The sequence below is a fragment of the Dryobates pubescens genome, chromosome 15 (assembly GCF_014839835.1).
Source record: "Dryobates pubescens isolate bDryPub1 chromosome 15, bDryPub1.pri, whole genome shotgun sequence".
NCBI classification, from domain to species: domain Eukaryota; kingdom Metazoa; phylum Chordata; class Aves; order Piciformes; family Picidae; genus Dryobates; species Dryobates pubescens.
In genome coordinates this window covers 14,110,879-14,125,841 of record NC_071626.1, presented here as the reverse complement: position 1 = coordinate 14,125,841, position 14,963 = coordinate 14,110,879, and the positions used below count along the sequence as shown (strand labels likewise).

Sequence of the window (14,963 nt, the reverse complement as noted above, 5' to 3'; positions counted from 1 at the left end):
ACAACAGAATTAAAGTGGTTTGCAAAACTTCCACAAACAAGTTGGTATGAAAACCTAACCTATAACAGCAGAAGGAGGAGAGTAAAAAGGCTGAAAGAATTGAAGAATTTTTGCTGGTGGTTTTTCTTTTCCTTTAAAATTTTTTTACTAATAGAAACACACATTTGCTATGTTATATAATAGTATAGATGTAACAAGGTATAGCTTTATATAGCATCTAGAAATTATGTACTTCAGTACAGAGAATTCTGGTATCATTAACAGCAGTACAAAACAATTGACAGCAAACTTTTGCTGAATCTTCCCTAAGGAATGAAGATTTATGAGAACACATGGTGAATTTGTTTATCTCCATTGAACAACTGTTGAACCTCTAGGCAATGGCAACTGAATTAATGTATAAATGCATACATATTGGATGTATAAATATGTACACACATGGGTAAGTATATACAGGTATATAATATATATATATATATATATAGCAAAACTGAAAAAGTAAGGGGCCAATTAGACATAGCTGAATTTGTGCTGTCATTGAATCTGCATCTGAGTGGCAGAAAGACTAGTTAGGCTGTGCTCAGCTGGACCTGTCAACCACCATGTATCTTACAGTGGATAGCTACACGACATGAGGGACCTCAAGTACGGTGAGGTGCTTTAGAGACACCGTGACAGCCAAAGTATAAAAATACAGTAAAAAGGTAAGAGTGGCTTGGGGGAAACACTGGAAACATGGAAAAGACCTGGGAGAACAGTGGAGAGCTGTAAGGGATTGTAGATGGATAGGAATTGATGCCAGGTCATAGCAGGGAGGTAGAGAGATGCAAGATATCACAGACATCTGTAGGAAACCATGCTTCATTTGTTCTGCTGCTCAAATGACCATTTGCTCAGTATTGCATTTTGTGCCAGCAAAGGAAAAGCTGTAATTATCCTGGTTACCGAGGCCTTCTAGATGGAGAATTGAGGTGAATTGATGGTAATCTGCACACTGGCTTTAGGTCAGGAGATACAAGAGGCCATATTCCAGTGGAAATACAGTGCCATAAGAAACCTACTTGTTGTTAAGTTAAAAGCTCCTTGACAAAAGAAGGGAAGGCAAATTTAGAACTTATTCCTAGTGAAGGAATTCAAACTGAAGGTAATTATTTAACTGCATGTCTCAGGTTCAGCTAGGATACAGGTTTTGGTTTGTTCGCCCCTGCAAGAAGCTGGCAGGAACCACAACCAAGATAACCAGCCAAAACAGCTAATGGAATGTTCTATACCATAGAACACAGAACAGGAGGGTTTGGAAGGAACCTCTGGAGATCATGCAGTCCAACTGCCCTGCCAACACAGACACACCCAGATGAGGTTGCACGGGAACATGTCCAGGAAGTTTTTGAAAGTCTCTAGAGAAGGAGACTCCATAACTTCTCTGAGCAGCCTGTTTCAGTGCTCTGTCACCCTCACAGTAAAGAACTTAAGGAAAAAGTTCAAGTGAAAGGTTGTGCTGCTATATAAGGGGAAGGCTGCCTGGGGCAAGCTCAGGTGCTTTGAGCAGGTGTCTGTGGCTTGGCAGGTCAGGATCAGGTGAATGTGTCAGGCCAGGCCATGGCAGTTACACTGCCTCTTGAATCACTCACTTTACACATTACTCCATCAGTCCATCAGTATTACCCTTAGTCCTGTTTGTTTCTTCTCTCTTTGTGCTGTTCTATTAAACTCTCCTTATCTTAACCCATGGGGTTTTGACTTTTTCCTCCCACTTTTCCTTCCTATACTACTAGGTAGTGGGGAAACAGTTGTGTGAGCAGCACACACATATCTAAAACTGTGACTGAAGGTGCAAACTGCAGCTGAATCATACTGCATTGGGCCAAAAGTCTTTGGAAGTTGTGCAAGTAACATATCAAAACCAGCTCTGCATAGCATCTCAGACAATAGGTTTGTAACTACATTTTCAGTAATATGCTAGCAATTCAAGTAATAAAAAATTACGAAAGCAATGGTTGAATATGTACTTGGGGGAAAGACCAGAAAAGCAATTTTCAGAAGACAAATAAAAAGATGGGGCAATGAATGGTAACCTAGAGATGCCTTGGAAAATGGAACAGGGGAGAGATGTTCTTGCACTCAAAACCCAGTTCCAGGCACAGATAATAAGATAAATTAGGTAAATACATCTTCAGCTTTATCAGCAAAAGTTTCTTAGTATCAGTAGAGTTTCGCTCTAGTATGCCTAGTTCTCCAAAGCTTCGTGGTGCTCCTTTAAAGTTCATTTGAAGTAGTGGCAGCTCAGTTTCACTAAAATCTAGAGATAACGACTATCCTGATGCATTTCCTTTCTGCAAAGCCATTTTGAGATCATGCAGTACTGCAAAGCAACCTCCAGCAGTATGAACACACACTGCCCTAAGTACACAACAGATGATCCTTCCTACCTCCCTCAAGCAAGAAACCAGAAAAATGACAGTTAAGCAATGGAGCAAAAGAAGGAGGTATGAATTTTTTGCTCTTAAGAGTAATATGATAATGCTGTTACAGGTCAGTCTGCTTCAGGATTCAAGATGCAGGCAACTGTGCTTTTCCTGGGAAGGCTATATATGACCTTCAACCTCATACATCGGGTTGATTCAGAAACATCCTATAGAGCACTGCAAGAGCATGAAATCACAATCACTGCTTAGGCAGAACTGATAAATGAGTACATATTAATTTAGCACATCCTGCTGACTGAGGCTAGGAAAATAACTTGTTTAGAAACAACTATACTGTTGTGTGCAAGTATGTACCATACTCCATTGCCCTGACTCCCGTTGTTGTGCACTGATACAGAAGACAAAAGAACTATACCAATATAAAGTAGGACAGCAGTCTGGAACAATTTAATTCAATGTTTTCTACTTACAACGATCTCAAAAACCAGAGGCATATTTCAAAGAAGTAAATGGAAAGCAGTATCCACCTCTGCTGGAGCTCAGAAGCAGAACTGGGTGAACTGCAATTAATGGATGAAGGCCTCAAGTGAGAAAAAAAAAAAGGTTAGGGTAAAGTGAGAGAAAGCAGTTAGAGAGAAGCAAAGGTGAAAGAATAGCAAGCAAAAGTTAGAAGAGCTGACGCGGGTTCAAAGAGCAAAGCAAAGAATGTCAGAAGCAACTGAAAGTATTCCAGGGGGGGAAGTTCCAAACAGTAATGCAGGAAAAAAAATACCCGAACGTATCACTACTTCAGAAACTATGCGAATGTGTAACACAGTACTCACTGCATCTCTCCTAGCATATTCATCCTCTCCACGGCACTGGGGCCACCCTGGCCCCCCCGGCTGGCCATGCCCTGCTCTGCCTGAGGGTATCTCCACTTGTTGACCTCCGATCCTGCTAGCAATTCCCACCTGAGTGAGGTGCTGTATCTGAGAACCTTAAAAGCAAATATTGTTTTTTCATCTTTACACACAGTCAAGTTTGTAGGGCAGACAAATGAAAACATAAAACTTTGCTGGAAGCAGGAGACAAGAAGAAAGTGGAGCTCTGTTTCTGTGCAATTAACAAAACAAACAAAAAAATCAGCAAAAAGAAGGCTGTCTGTAGAATAAAGAAGGAAAGATTACGTGTGTTTCATGTAGTTCATTTGAGTGTGATGCTTTTCATTGCCACTGCACTGAAAGAAGAGGTTGAGATAAATGTATCTCAGACATGGAGTAAACTTAATTGAAAAATATGCCAGCCCTTTCCAAACAGTGTTTACTGAAAGCCCTGGCAATGCTTTCATGCAAATTACTTAGCAAAGAGAAGACATCTGCTACAATGGTACACATTATTTACATCACACCAGCAAGACCCTAAGTCTCCAGACTGCTTTCTATTCCATCTCTTGGGAGAATAAAATACAGGCCTTTATACAAGTAGGGTTCTTCCAAGTTTGCTTTGTGGTTAAATATTAAACTATGCTGTCGTTGACTAATGAAAGCTAACCTCCTCCTTTCCCCTTTCCCTCCCCTCCTGCTGCTTTCAAACATGCAAGGACAGCCACCACCATTAATTCCAGGAGACATGTAACAACATGCCATCTCTCCTCTTTCCTGAATTTCCTCCCACTGGGAAATAAATTTATTTTGTTATTATTGTATTTTATTATTCATCAGAAATGAAACACATTTAAGAAACACACAGATACATAAGAGAAAACTCTTAGGGGAGGAAAAGACAAAACCAGTATGATTTACACGAAGGACAGTTCGGTTGCTTTCATATTTTCCTCTCGAAAAACACAGATATTGAAAACTTCAATATCTGCATGTAATTAAGCTGAAGGACAGGAAGTAATCATCTGAATTGCCTTCAAACTTTAAAAAAGAATATGCATGAACATTTAGAGAATAGTGTGAATCAGACAGTAAAATAATAATGATTAAACTGGAGCGGTTTGTACATCCCTGTCATTCTCATTCATTTAGCATTGACAGGGAGAAGATAGCAGCTATCAAAACTAGGACTCTAACATGAGGATACGATTGTATTTCCAGTATTTTTCAACTCCCCAGGACAAAAATATTTATCTGGGAGTAAATTAACTTTTTTATTCTTAGTACCAGTGTTTGCTGCTTCCTTGGCATGTGATCTTATTCATGACAGCACTGATGAGTGCTACAGACATTATCTCACAACCAAATCAGGGGAAGGTGACCTCATATGGGACAGCAGCACTAGATAGTATCATTAGAGGCTAAGAGCTTCTGCTCTTATGCATGTATTTTTCTAGAAAAAGAAATGAGGAATAAAGACACAGGAAAGTATTTGGGATGCATCACAGTTAGCTCATTTAGCACAAAAAAAAAAGTCAGCAGCGGGAAATTAGCATATGCTGTACACTCTAAAACAATTAAGAGAATGTGGTGGGGGTTTTTGTTGTTGAAAATATCCTGTGTGATTCCCCATGTATGCATGTAAGACACCACCCAAGACCACTTTTTTTGCCAGTGAAGACAAGGACATTTCAAGTGTATCAGCTGAAGGAGAGTAACCCCGGTGTAAAGGCAGATAAGAAAAAGGATCACTTGTTATAGTGCTTATTCAGCTTCAGTGAAGTGTACCTGCAGTGCTTCCAACTGGTCGAGGCCGTACCACTGATGGCATTTCCTCTGAGTACATCCCTCTGGAGGAATATGGAACCTCAGATGGCTGCTGGTCTGGATGCATTAACTCTGCAGTTTGAAGAAATCCCGGCCCAAAGCTCTGCCTGTGGAAAATTAAGGACTTATGATTAAAATAAGTGAATTGTCTAATCAGAAACAGCAGAGCATGTGTCCCTCATACAACCACTCTTTATGATGCCTTTTAATGCACATTTTAACCTTAAATGGGGAAGAAAGTCATTACATCTGAGGGATATATTTTTTTTACACGACCAGCACTGTACAGGAATAGAATTAGAAACTCTCATAAAATTTACACACAAGTGGTTTTCACGTGTTGCAATCTCCTCAATGCAGAGAGAAATTCCACAGATCTTGTTTTCCCCTTGGGGTTAAAACTGTTTTCCACAGGACAAAAAAAGAAAGTCGTGATGTACTGGCTTAACCTCAGCAACAAATCTGGCTTACATGGTCTAAATCAAACCACACAAACTGCCTTTCACGTGTATTTCCTGAACAACTGCTATTTCATCAAGTGGTTTGATAATTTTCCAGTAAACTTTCAAAACTTTGCTCTGTAAGATTCATCAAGCTCCTCAAAACTGCCATTAGCATGTATGAAGAGATGCAATGTATAATAAAAAAGAATGTTTCCTGTAATTCAGGCTGGCACTGGTAGTTGTTGCTCTGTATTTACACCCTCTTGTTTTACAGGAAATTTCTGTGGCTGCAACTGTTTCAAACTATTCTTAATTTGTGCTTTATTTGTGAAACTAACCGACTTTGTATGACAGTCAGATAGCAGAGCTGACATAATAAATAGCCTAATAAAGCCAAGTAAGAGCCTAATAAAGCAGAAACAAGTAACTGTAAACTGAAGTAGCTACCTGACATACAGTATTAAAAGGACTGGAGGAATTAGGGGTTCAAGCCACCACAATCCCATCGTGCAAGTGCCAAAATTTCCCCAGCTCTTTGGCATACAATGCCAGCAGTCCACGTAACAGATCCAGAGGACTGTGTGATCCCAACCAGACTTTCAAGCTAGTTAAAATAAATGCTTGAATGGGTAGGTAATGTTTAACAATGTAACTTCTGTTGTGTTAATCACTGCAACCAGTAAAGGATATGATTATCTGGCCCTTTAAGCCTGCAGTGCTGAGCTGGAAACTTGTAGCTGAGAATTTACTACAATTTTTTTGATGCTGTCTTAATGAAATATTTTCTCAACATTACAGCAAATATATTATTTGTGTCATTTTTTCCAGAGGTCATGACATATATCCTTTATTGCTGACAGGTTTGTACTTGAAGGGGGCACGTTTAATAACCCCATCACTCTCTCCACTCAATTTTCTTTATAGCAGATAAATATAGCTACTCTTTAAAGACAGAGATCAATAGAAGTACAAACCCAGGATATAGCTCTGAATCTATATTGTACAGGCTTTCTAGTGCTTCTTCCTATTTCCAGACTAAGATTCAGCCTTCAATTTATCTTTGCATATTCAAAAACATTATTAATGCCCAGTTATTTAATTAAGCAGGGAGATACTGCTCCAAAAAATCAATTTTACACCACTAATCCACTATGCCTAAGTGTCTCTGTGTCTGATGCATGATGAAACATTAATTTCCTGGTAAAAGCTGTTTATTGTGCATTTTGTTTGCCTAGCTGTTATGTAACCCAGGCATTTTACATTTAATTTCTTTTACCCAGGTTGGTTCCACCCCATTAGAGAAGCTGACTGCATCTGTACAGAGAAGGGAACAGCATGGTCACTCAACGTGCATTGGTTATTTAACCAAATGGACCATGACATTGATACATGCCATCTAATCATACTGACCTCAGGTTCTTTTTCCTTCCTCTAACTGCTGCACTGTTTCTACCAATTTATTTATCATTATCTTCTGAATTTGAGTATAACTCTTACTCCACAACTGTGACAACTCTTTGTTTTCTATTGACTGAGCTTTTAGGAAACCCTTGTAATTCAAAGAAAATTTAAAGGAATTTTTTCTGCTAAGGTCAATGACCTTGCAGATTGTTAACAATCTGCTGGCAATAGCAGAGCCATCATTTAAAGTATTAAAAAGTATACCATTAATTTGTAACTTACACAAATTTAGAATGCCTATGCCAAAGGTGGATAAACTCCTGAATAAAAAAATGTGTTGCAAAGACACTGTCTTGCTTAGGTGCATTATCAAGAGTTACTATACATCACAATTAATTTATCACATTTTCCATGAATGCATTAAAAAACCCCAAAGAAAATCCTCAACAACAACCAATTGGTTATGCTTTGTGTTGGCAGTCTCAAAGCTCAATCTTCAAGGTGACCCAAACTATGAAAAATACACTGCATTTCACACTGTGTGCCACTTCAGGTGTGCTCCACTCACGCTGAAACTGTCATCTTCAGCCAGAGATTTAGAGACTCCTCCTTTTCTAGTTGGTTCTTTCAAAATCCAGTTGTACAACAACTGATAAAGGAAAGTTCACATACTATCAAATACCCAAGGCAGTGAAGATTTCAGGTGAAATCCAGTGAATGACATGTACACCAGTGAAGATTTCATCTCACATGATGAGCTGAAAGAAGGTAATGAGAGGAAAGCACAAGGACACCTTTTTAACCACCTTGGCTGCAGCAGCATGGAGAGGGTGAGAGAAGTCTGACCACAGTGAGTACCATGTCTTGAGTCCAACTTCATGTGTAGTTAAAACATAGACACCAAATTATGTGGAATTAACAGTCACCTGGGCAACTGTTTCTATGATTCTCCCACAGCAAGGCCAGGAGAAGATGGAAAATTTGTTCTTCCCTCCTGGTTTTATAATAATAGGCCTGCAAGGCAAGTTTTCTCTGTGAGGGTCACCATGCTCTGTAATTTGTTCTCCACTTGGTTAAAAATAGAATGAATCTGTTAGTCATCCAAAAGCTTCAGTGAGTAAGTGTTGCCCTAAGGCTATAGAAACAAGATTAAAGCAAGAGTATTAGGAGAATTACATGCATCTGAGTAACTGTTTCAGACTCTCCAACAGCTGAAACTCAGTGGTTTTACTCAGTATTTGGAAGAATGTCTCTACAGCCAAGGGGCTCAAAACACATTTCTCTTCAAGGCTTGGATTCCATATAGCCTGCATATATCATTCATACCACATAAGTAAATTACACAGGATGGATCTGGATTCCTGTTACTTCTCACTTACACAGTACTTTGCATAATAATATACCAGTGCTAGTAAGAACTCTGGAGGAATTGCGAGGAGAATAATAAATGATAATTCTATCAGTGAAAAGCTACCTTGGCAGGAGACCTGGTACTGCTGGTGGAGTCATTCCAAATTCCACATATCTCTGTCAAGAGAACAAAACAACCAAAAAATTAAAATCAAAATGCATACTCTGGGAAGTCTACTGTCAGCCTTTTAAATGATGAATGGCAGAGAGATCACTAGGCCTGTGTGTGGGACTTGAGTGCAGTCATAAGAGCTTAGTTTTACACACCCAGAAGTGCAGCACCTGAAATCACTGCTACAGTGGGTTAGAAGCCTAGTCTGTCTGATCAGTCTTAACTTGAAAACCCTTCAAAAATACTTTCATTTGCAGAAAATAGGGGCTGTCTCCAATGTCTGCTTAGCTTATAACTTTCAGCAAACCAAATTTTGCATTAGGAAATCTTTTTGTACCTCAGCCAGCACCAGACTGCAGCAGAAATACAACAGGGCTCAGGCTAAACAGTCCAATAGCACTATGAAACTTGTACTGAATTGTTGTGGAAGTTAAGATGACCTAGAAGATTATCCTCAGTGCACCATAAAACACAACAAATCATACACAGAAGTACTACTTCTCTACCCCTCACCTCGTGAAAGCATCTAGACACACTACTGAAAAATACAACCTATGCCATTTTTCCTTGATGCATAGATTAGACAAGAATATCTGTGAAAGATCTTAAGTGAGAGAAACAGAAAAGCTATCCTGGAGGAGAACACCAGTCCTCTCTTGTGGTTGGCATGGGAAAAGGATCCAAATGGCTTAAAAAGCAAGTTTATCCATCCTGTGACAGTCATTTCTGACTTTTCCTGTTTCCAGAAACCACATTTGTGTTAGGGCCCGATAGCAAGGGCAGAATAACTGACCACAGCTCAAGTGGTGCTAACTACCTGTCCAGAAAGGCCTTTTAAATTGCATTGCTCACATTAAGTGGGTTGTTTCCTGTCTGAATTGGACCATAAGGTAGTCCCCTCTGGGTGCATATGGTTTTTCCCTCCCTGCTGGAGCAAGAGTGTTTACCGGCTGTCCTGCAGAGACCCCGGGCGGTGTGACGGCTGTGGAATTGGCTGCTTGGCTGCTGGGAGCCACCAGTGCAAAAGCGTCATCCAGAAGCGAGTGCATGGTTTGCCGAGCCTCTTCAATGGACGGCTGTGGTGGGACGTACTGGGAGACTGGGTGGGAAGGCAAGCCAGGGAACTTCCCCATATCAGCTGAAGAGGATGTCTGATGCTCAGGAGGCAAGTCTGGATCCGACTGGAGGAAATCGAAAGAATGTGAAAGGCAGCCCCAGAGAACAACTGAACAAAACCTTCCAAGTCTCTGTGGACCTTAAGTCTGAGCAACGTTTCTAGTTTGCCAGAGCCACAATGTGATAAATGGCACTGATGCTAGTGCTGGACAAAACCTGCTCCTTGCTCTCCCCACATCTGCATGCACATATCCATGCACATACATAACACCAGCTGTTCAAATATTTCCTTCAGTGTGATCTGAAAGACTCCCATCTAAGATAAGCAGTGGAGCTGCCCTGTCTATAACAGAAATCTTGTGGTTTGCCAGCACATAATGAAGCCATGCAATGAGCGTTAACTCCATCCAGAAAAGACAACCAGCTCTCTCTACATCTTTGAGTTTTCTGTAGTTTTTTGTAGTTCCAACAAATTAATTCAGTCTTCAGCTTATAACTGACCACATCAGCAGTAATATTAAATAATTATTACCTCCTAGAAAAACACACAAAGGCTGCTGTTAAGCAACTAAGTGGCTACCTGCATGGAACTTGAACTTGGGTGCATCACCTGAATGGGATTCATAAAAGTGCTTCATAGCGGCAATACCCAAGGCATGCATCACAATTACTACCTGGGAATCTTACCACATGGGCTTATTGTTCATCAGTAACAGGAAATTAAATGAGCTTTGCAGCAGTAGACTTATTATCAAAGCTCATTCTTACCACTGCATGCAGACTGCAAAATCAGTCGTCAAGATGCAGAAGCCTTTACTTTATCAGGAACTTAGCATTCTGAGTACTGTCTTGCTACAGGTGCCAAAGGGGCTAAGCTTGCTGTATGACATGTCTTAATTAAACAGCTTCAGATGATAATTCATTCTGCTGCAGTATGACATTAAAATCATCACACTTTTGTTTGAAGGCAGAAGGAAGCTGCAGAAACGAACACTGCAGTCACCTGACTGTGGTGAAATTCTTTAAATTATGAAGCCATCTTTAAAGATGAAAACTGTCCAGGGGTTTCCTATATTAGCATTAGGCTCAGCAAAGTCTGCTTAGATGTGGTTAAAGGTGCCTAAATAGAGTTTGTGACATGGATTTGTTTGAACAGCAGCATTCTCCAACGTCTTTGCCTCTTTAGACAGGAAACAAAATTAATTTTCAAGACATTGCGCTAGAATTGTTTCAAGTTCCTGTAGTACAAAGATGTGTTTCTCTTTCATTAATAATTAATTCCCACATTTTAAAGATGAGAACATTACTCATAAAAGAAACTGAGTCTTCCATTCGGTGAGAGCAAAGGATGAAATTTCCTGTAACGTATAACAGCCAGCAAATTGGACCAGACTGAAACTGTGTTCAAGATATTGCAGAACACACCAAGCACACTTTCATGTGCATAATACAGTGACACTAATGAAAATAAGGTTCTTGGTCTTAATATCAAGGAACATTTGGCAGAATTGTACTGCTTAATACTGACAGACTGCCAATGAAGTCCTTGTTTCATTTACATACTAACTACATATGACTGAAACTAGCCAGACAGACCACAGTCAGAAGGTGAAACACCTGACAATGTCACAATTGCCATTACAGTTATCAGAGCACTCCTGTCATTCAAGAGACATACATACAATATATGCAGAATTATTGACTCCTGGAGGCCTTTTGTATGTGCCATCACTGTCAGTTGTGATTAACCTGTCCTTTTCTGCATCAATTGGGCTACCATTTATCTGATGTCGCCGGCGCTGCTTGGGAGAACGTTTTGCACGAGAGCTTAACAGGAAGGAAACAAAAAGCAGACAGGAAAACAAACCCCACAAGTCAGAAAGCAATAATTTCTTTTTAAAAATTTTCTCCTCATCCCATTCAAAGTTGAACCACTCTGCTCATTCCAAGTCATCCTTCCCTCAGCCCTGTTTCTCTTCCCTTTCCCATTGTTTCATGTCAGTCCCATTTGTTAGCCTCAAATCTCTCTCCTTAAGCTTCTCCTAATAACACTCTCATTAGCAGATCTCCAAACTGTCCCATTCCTCCCTCAAGCTCTCTCCAGTGTTACCTTCCTTTTACATTAATCTTTCACAGTTGTTTGTGCCCCACCACCAGTGTCTCTCCAGACCTCCTAGACCAACTTCTGACACACCTGCAGTAGCAGAACAAACCACACTGCAAATAAGGGTTTGTACTTGGCATATTGTATTTAACCCTACCAGGCAAGGCAGCTGAGGAACCCATATAGCTGGTGCAAACGGACTTTGATTACTTCAGGGATCTGCTGGCCAAAGTATCATGGGACAAAGCCCAAGAGGGGAGAAGGGCCTAGGACGGCTGGTCAGTGTTCAAGGATCACCTTCTGTGTGTCCTTCTCTGTATACCCGTAAAGAGGAAGGCAGGAAAAAATGCTGGGAGACCTGCCTAGATGAGGAAGGAGCTCCTGGACACACTGTCACGTGAAAAGAAGCTCTACAAGGAGTGGAAGAAAGGACAGCTAGAATAGGGGGCATATAAGGAAGTTGCCTGAGCAGCAAGAGACCTGATTAGAAAAGGTCTCTATGATTCTATGAAACAAAGTGCCAGTATTCATAAGTCCTAAACAGAGCCCAGAGAAGACTTTCTCTGAAAATACAAGCCCTGGAAAGCAGATCCATGAGGCTGAGAAGTGTGACTCATTACCCAGAGGGAAAATGTAAATGATTATTTTGTGATTTGTGAATTTGCCTTGAAAATGCAGAATTTTCATGCTTTAAGTTGTTCAAGGGTTTCCTTATTTGGCAGCTTTTCCTCCCTTTAAAAAATATTATTTGTTGCAGTTAATGTTATCTGTGTATCTGTTTTAGTGCTTATGCTGCAATTTTGATCACTCTATACCACAACAAGATTTATTCAAACAAATGCAAGCAAATACTAAATTGCTCTAAAATAATTTTCATACATTTGGATTTACTGAGAATTCACCTCTTATAAAAACATACTGGCATATACTGAAAGAAATGTTTAGAGCAACTCAAACTTTTTCACCTAGGCAACTTCAAACACTGATCAAAAAGGTTTTAAGCTATGGAAGTTCTGAAGTACAGATTTGATGTCTTTAGATACTGACTTTAAGAAAAAAGTGTTCTTTTCCCTCTTCAAAATCCCTACCTCTTCCTGGGCTCTATGAACACAGTAGGCACACTGCCTCCAGGGTCCAAGATCTTGTCAATCTGCATCTGTGCCTTGCGATATATTCTGTGCTGCTCTTTGGAGTCCACCACCACCACATCATCCACCACTGGAAATTCATAGTGCCCCTTGCGCTTGGCACGCAGACGAATCTTATTGCGGTGATGCTCGATTTCAGATTTATGCCTCAAGGCTGTCTGTATCTTAAGGAAGGAGGGGGAGAAAAAAAAAATCAGTTGTATTTTTAATTTATCATTTTTGTAAACAGCACCTTTTGCTGCTTTACTGTAAACCTCTCCTACTCATCTCTGTGTCCCTCCCTCCCCCAACTACCTGAAGGATTCAAATAAGTGACACAATTTGTAAAAACACATTTTCTTTCTTGGATATTTTGCAGCATCTGTGTTGTCTGCCCAGGTAGATGTACTATGATACACAATACAATTGCCAGCACAGCCGTTGCAATTAGAGGTGGTAGGTTGTTAATAAAAGGCAGAAGGAACACAAAAAAACTCTTGCTGTCTGACACAAGTTACATTGCCCTGAAAAAGTAGGACTAATCAGTACAGGCTGTATGTACCTTTGCTTGCAAAACAGAGGTACATTTCATCAGTAGAGATGACCTGTCACCCATCCCCTTTAATGACTTTCATCACATAATAAGCAAGAACTTAGAGAGCTAATTCAGCTTCTAACTTGGTGCATCTGCTGAGTATGAGAGGACACCATAAGCTATGCAGAAATGCAGCAGCCATCCAAGAGGCCAGGCCCCTAGATGAACATGGCATCGTCAGCTCTATGTCTTCGTTGCAGGCTGAGTTTTCCTGCCTCTGTTGCACTCTTTTTTGAATTCCGTGGAGCACATCTCATCATATGAAGAAAGCTATCATAACACCACACTTTTAAGTCCTGGCCTGACACTCAGAGAAATCATTCTTATCAATGGAAAACACTTTGGCAACAACTCCTCTGCCTGAGCTGGACTGCCTATCTGCAGCAGTGAATTAAAACCAAACAAAAATCAATTTTTGTGTATTCTCTCACAAAAATAATCTAAAAAAGCATTTTTATGCTGGGACATTAACCAGACTTACTCTTTACTTTTATAGTTAGAATTATATGTAGTCTTCCCATATAATCAGATTTTCGTTTCATGGCCCCTCTTGTCTATGTATACTAGATATATGTATTTTCCTCTCCTGTAAGGTGCTCAGAAACAAAGTATGTTAACACAATTAAGTTAAAGGTTTCGGTAATCTTCCACTCTGAATTATGAGAAGATGCCATCTTACATCCAGTACAAAGCCAGTACTGTCAGGCAGTGTATGAAGTGCATCACCTTCTCTCATAATGCCCCAGGTATGCTCATGTTCTGCTTACAGTAACCCGAGCCTCAGAAAAAGCAGGAAATTCCTGTACTTTCACTGTCAGATAAACAGGTCAGAAGCTGGAAGAGATGAACATGCTGTGAATTCAGACCCTAGAACATCCTGAGATAACTTGTTTGGAAAATCCATACCCTGAGCTGCTGAAAAGTCAAAAGAATGGTGTAGAATGCAAATCAAGGTGGGCCAGACATTCCAGTTCTCACACATAAATTAGCACAATTCTCTTAAGTAAAGTCCCGCTGAATAGCAAAAAGATGGTAATACAAGACATCCTGATCACCAAATTCATTCCTCTCTCAGTGTTTAAATTTTGGGTTAGCTATCTCTCAAAACCAGGTCAGATGATCTGGCTGGACAGAAAGAGGATTAGTCTGTAATTTGTCAAAATTCTACTCCTGAGGAACTAAAGAGGAGCTCCTAAGAAACTGGATACTTTTCCCTTCCCTCTTGGCTGGGCATAGTCCTCCATAAACATTCAAAGCACTTTAAAAATACCTCTTTATTAATTTTGTTGGTCTCTGCTACTCGATCAGAAAGCACTGAGTTCTGAAGCGGAGGTGCTGCCATCGGCTGCATAGCAATCAGTTGGATCTTGCTTGGGACCCGTCTGCTGGCATCTGAGGAACGCGACATCCTATCCACATGTTCAAAGATTGATGCTGAAGAGTGCTGCTCATTTCCACTGCCAGTTTGAGGAGGTCCTAAATCACCAGGAAAAATACAGAGCAAAGTAATGCTGCTAGGGTCATCTCAGTCAAATGTTA

The 14,963-nt window shown here is 40.2% G+C and overlaps 1 protein-coding gene across 1 annotated transcript in view; it reads right to left on the bottom strand.

Moving 5' to 3' along the window:
• Positions 1-14,963, bottom strand: part of KIAA1549 (KIAA1549 ortholog) — a 125,887-nt gene that overhangs the window by 3,947 nt on the left and 106,977 nt on the right. Inside the window, exons 15-21 of the mRNA XM_054168090.1 lie at positions 14,695-14,900; positions 12,791-13,014; positions 11,281-11,425; positions 9,430-9,663; positions 8,435-8,487; positions 5,078-5,223; positions 3,251-3,405 (exon numbers count right to left, since the gene is read on the bottom strand). Of these exons, the coding sequence (XP_054024065.1) occupies positions 3,251-3,405; positions 5,078-5,223; positions 8,435-8,487; positions 9,430-9,663; positions 11,281-11,425; positions 12,791-13,014; positions 14,695-14,900 (1,163 nt within the window). The remainder of the gene's footprint in view (positions 1-3,250; positions 3,406-5,077; positions 5,224-8,434; positions 8,488-9,429; positions 9,664-11,280; positions 11,426-12,790; positions 13,015-14,694; positions 14,901-14,963) is intronic.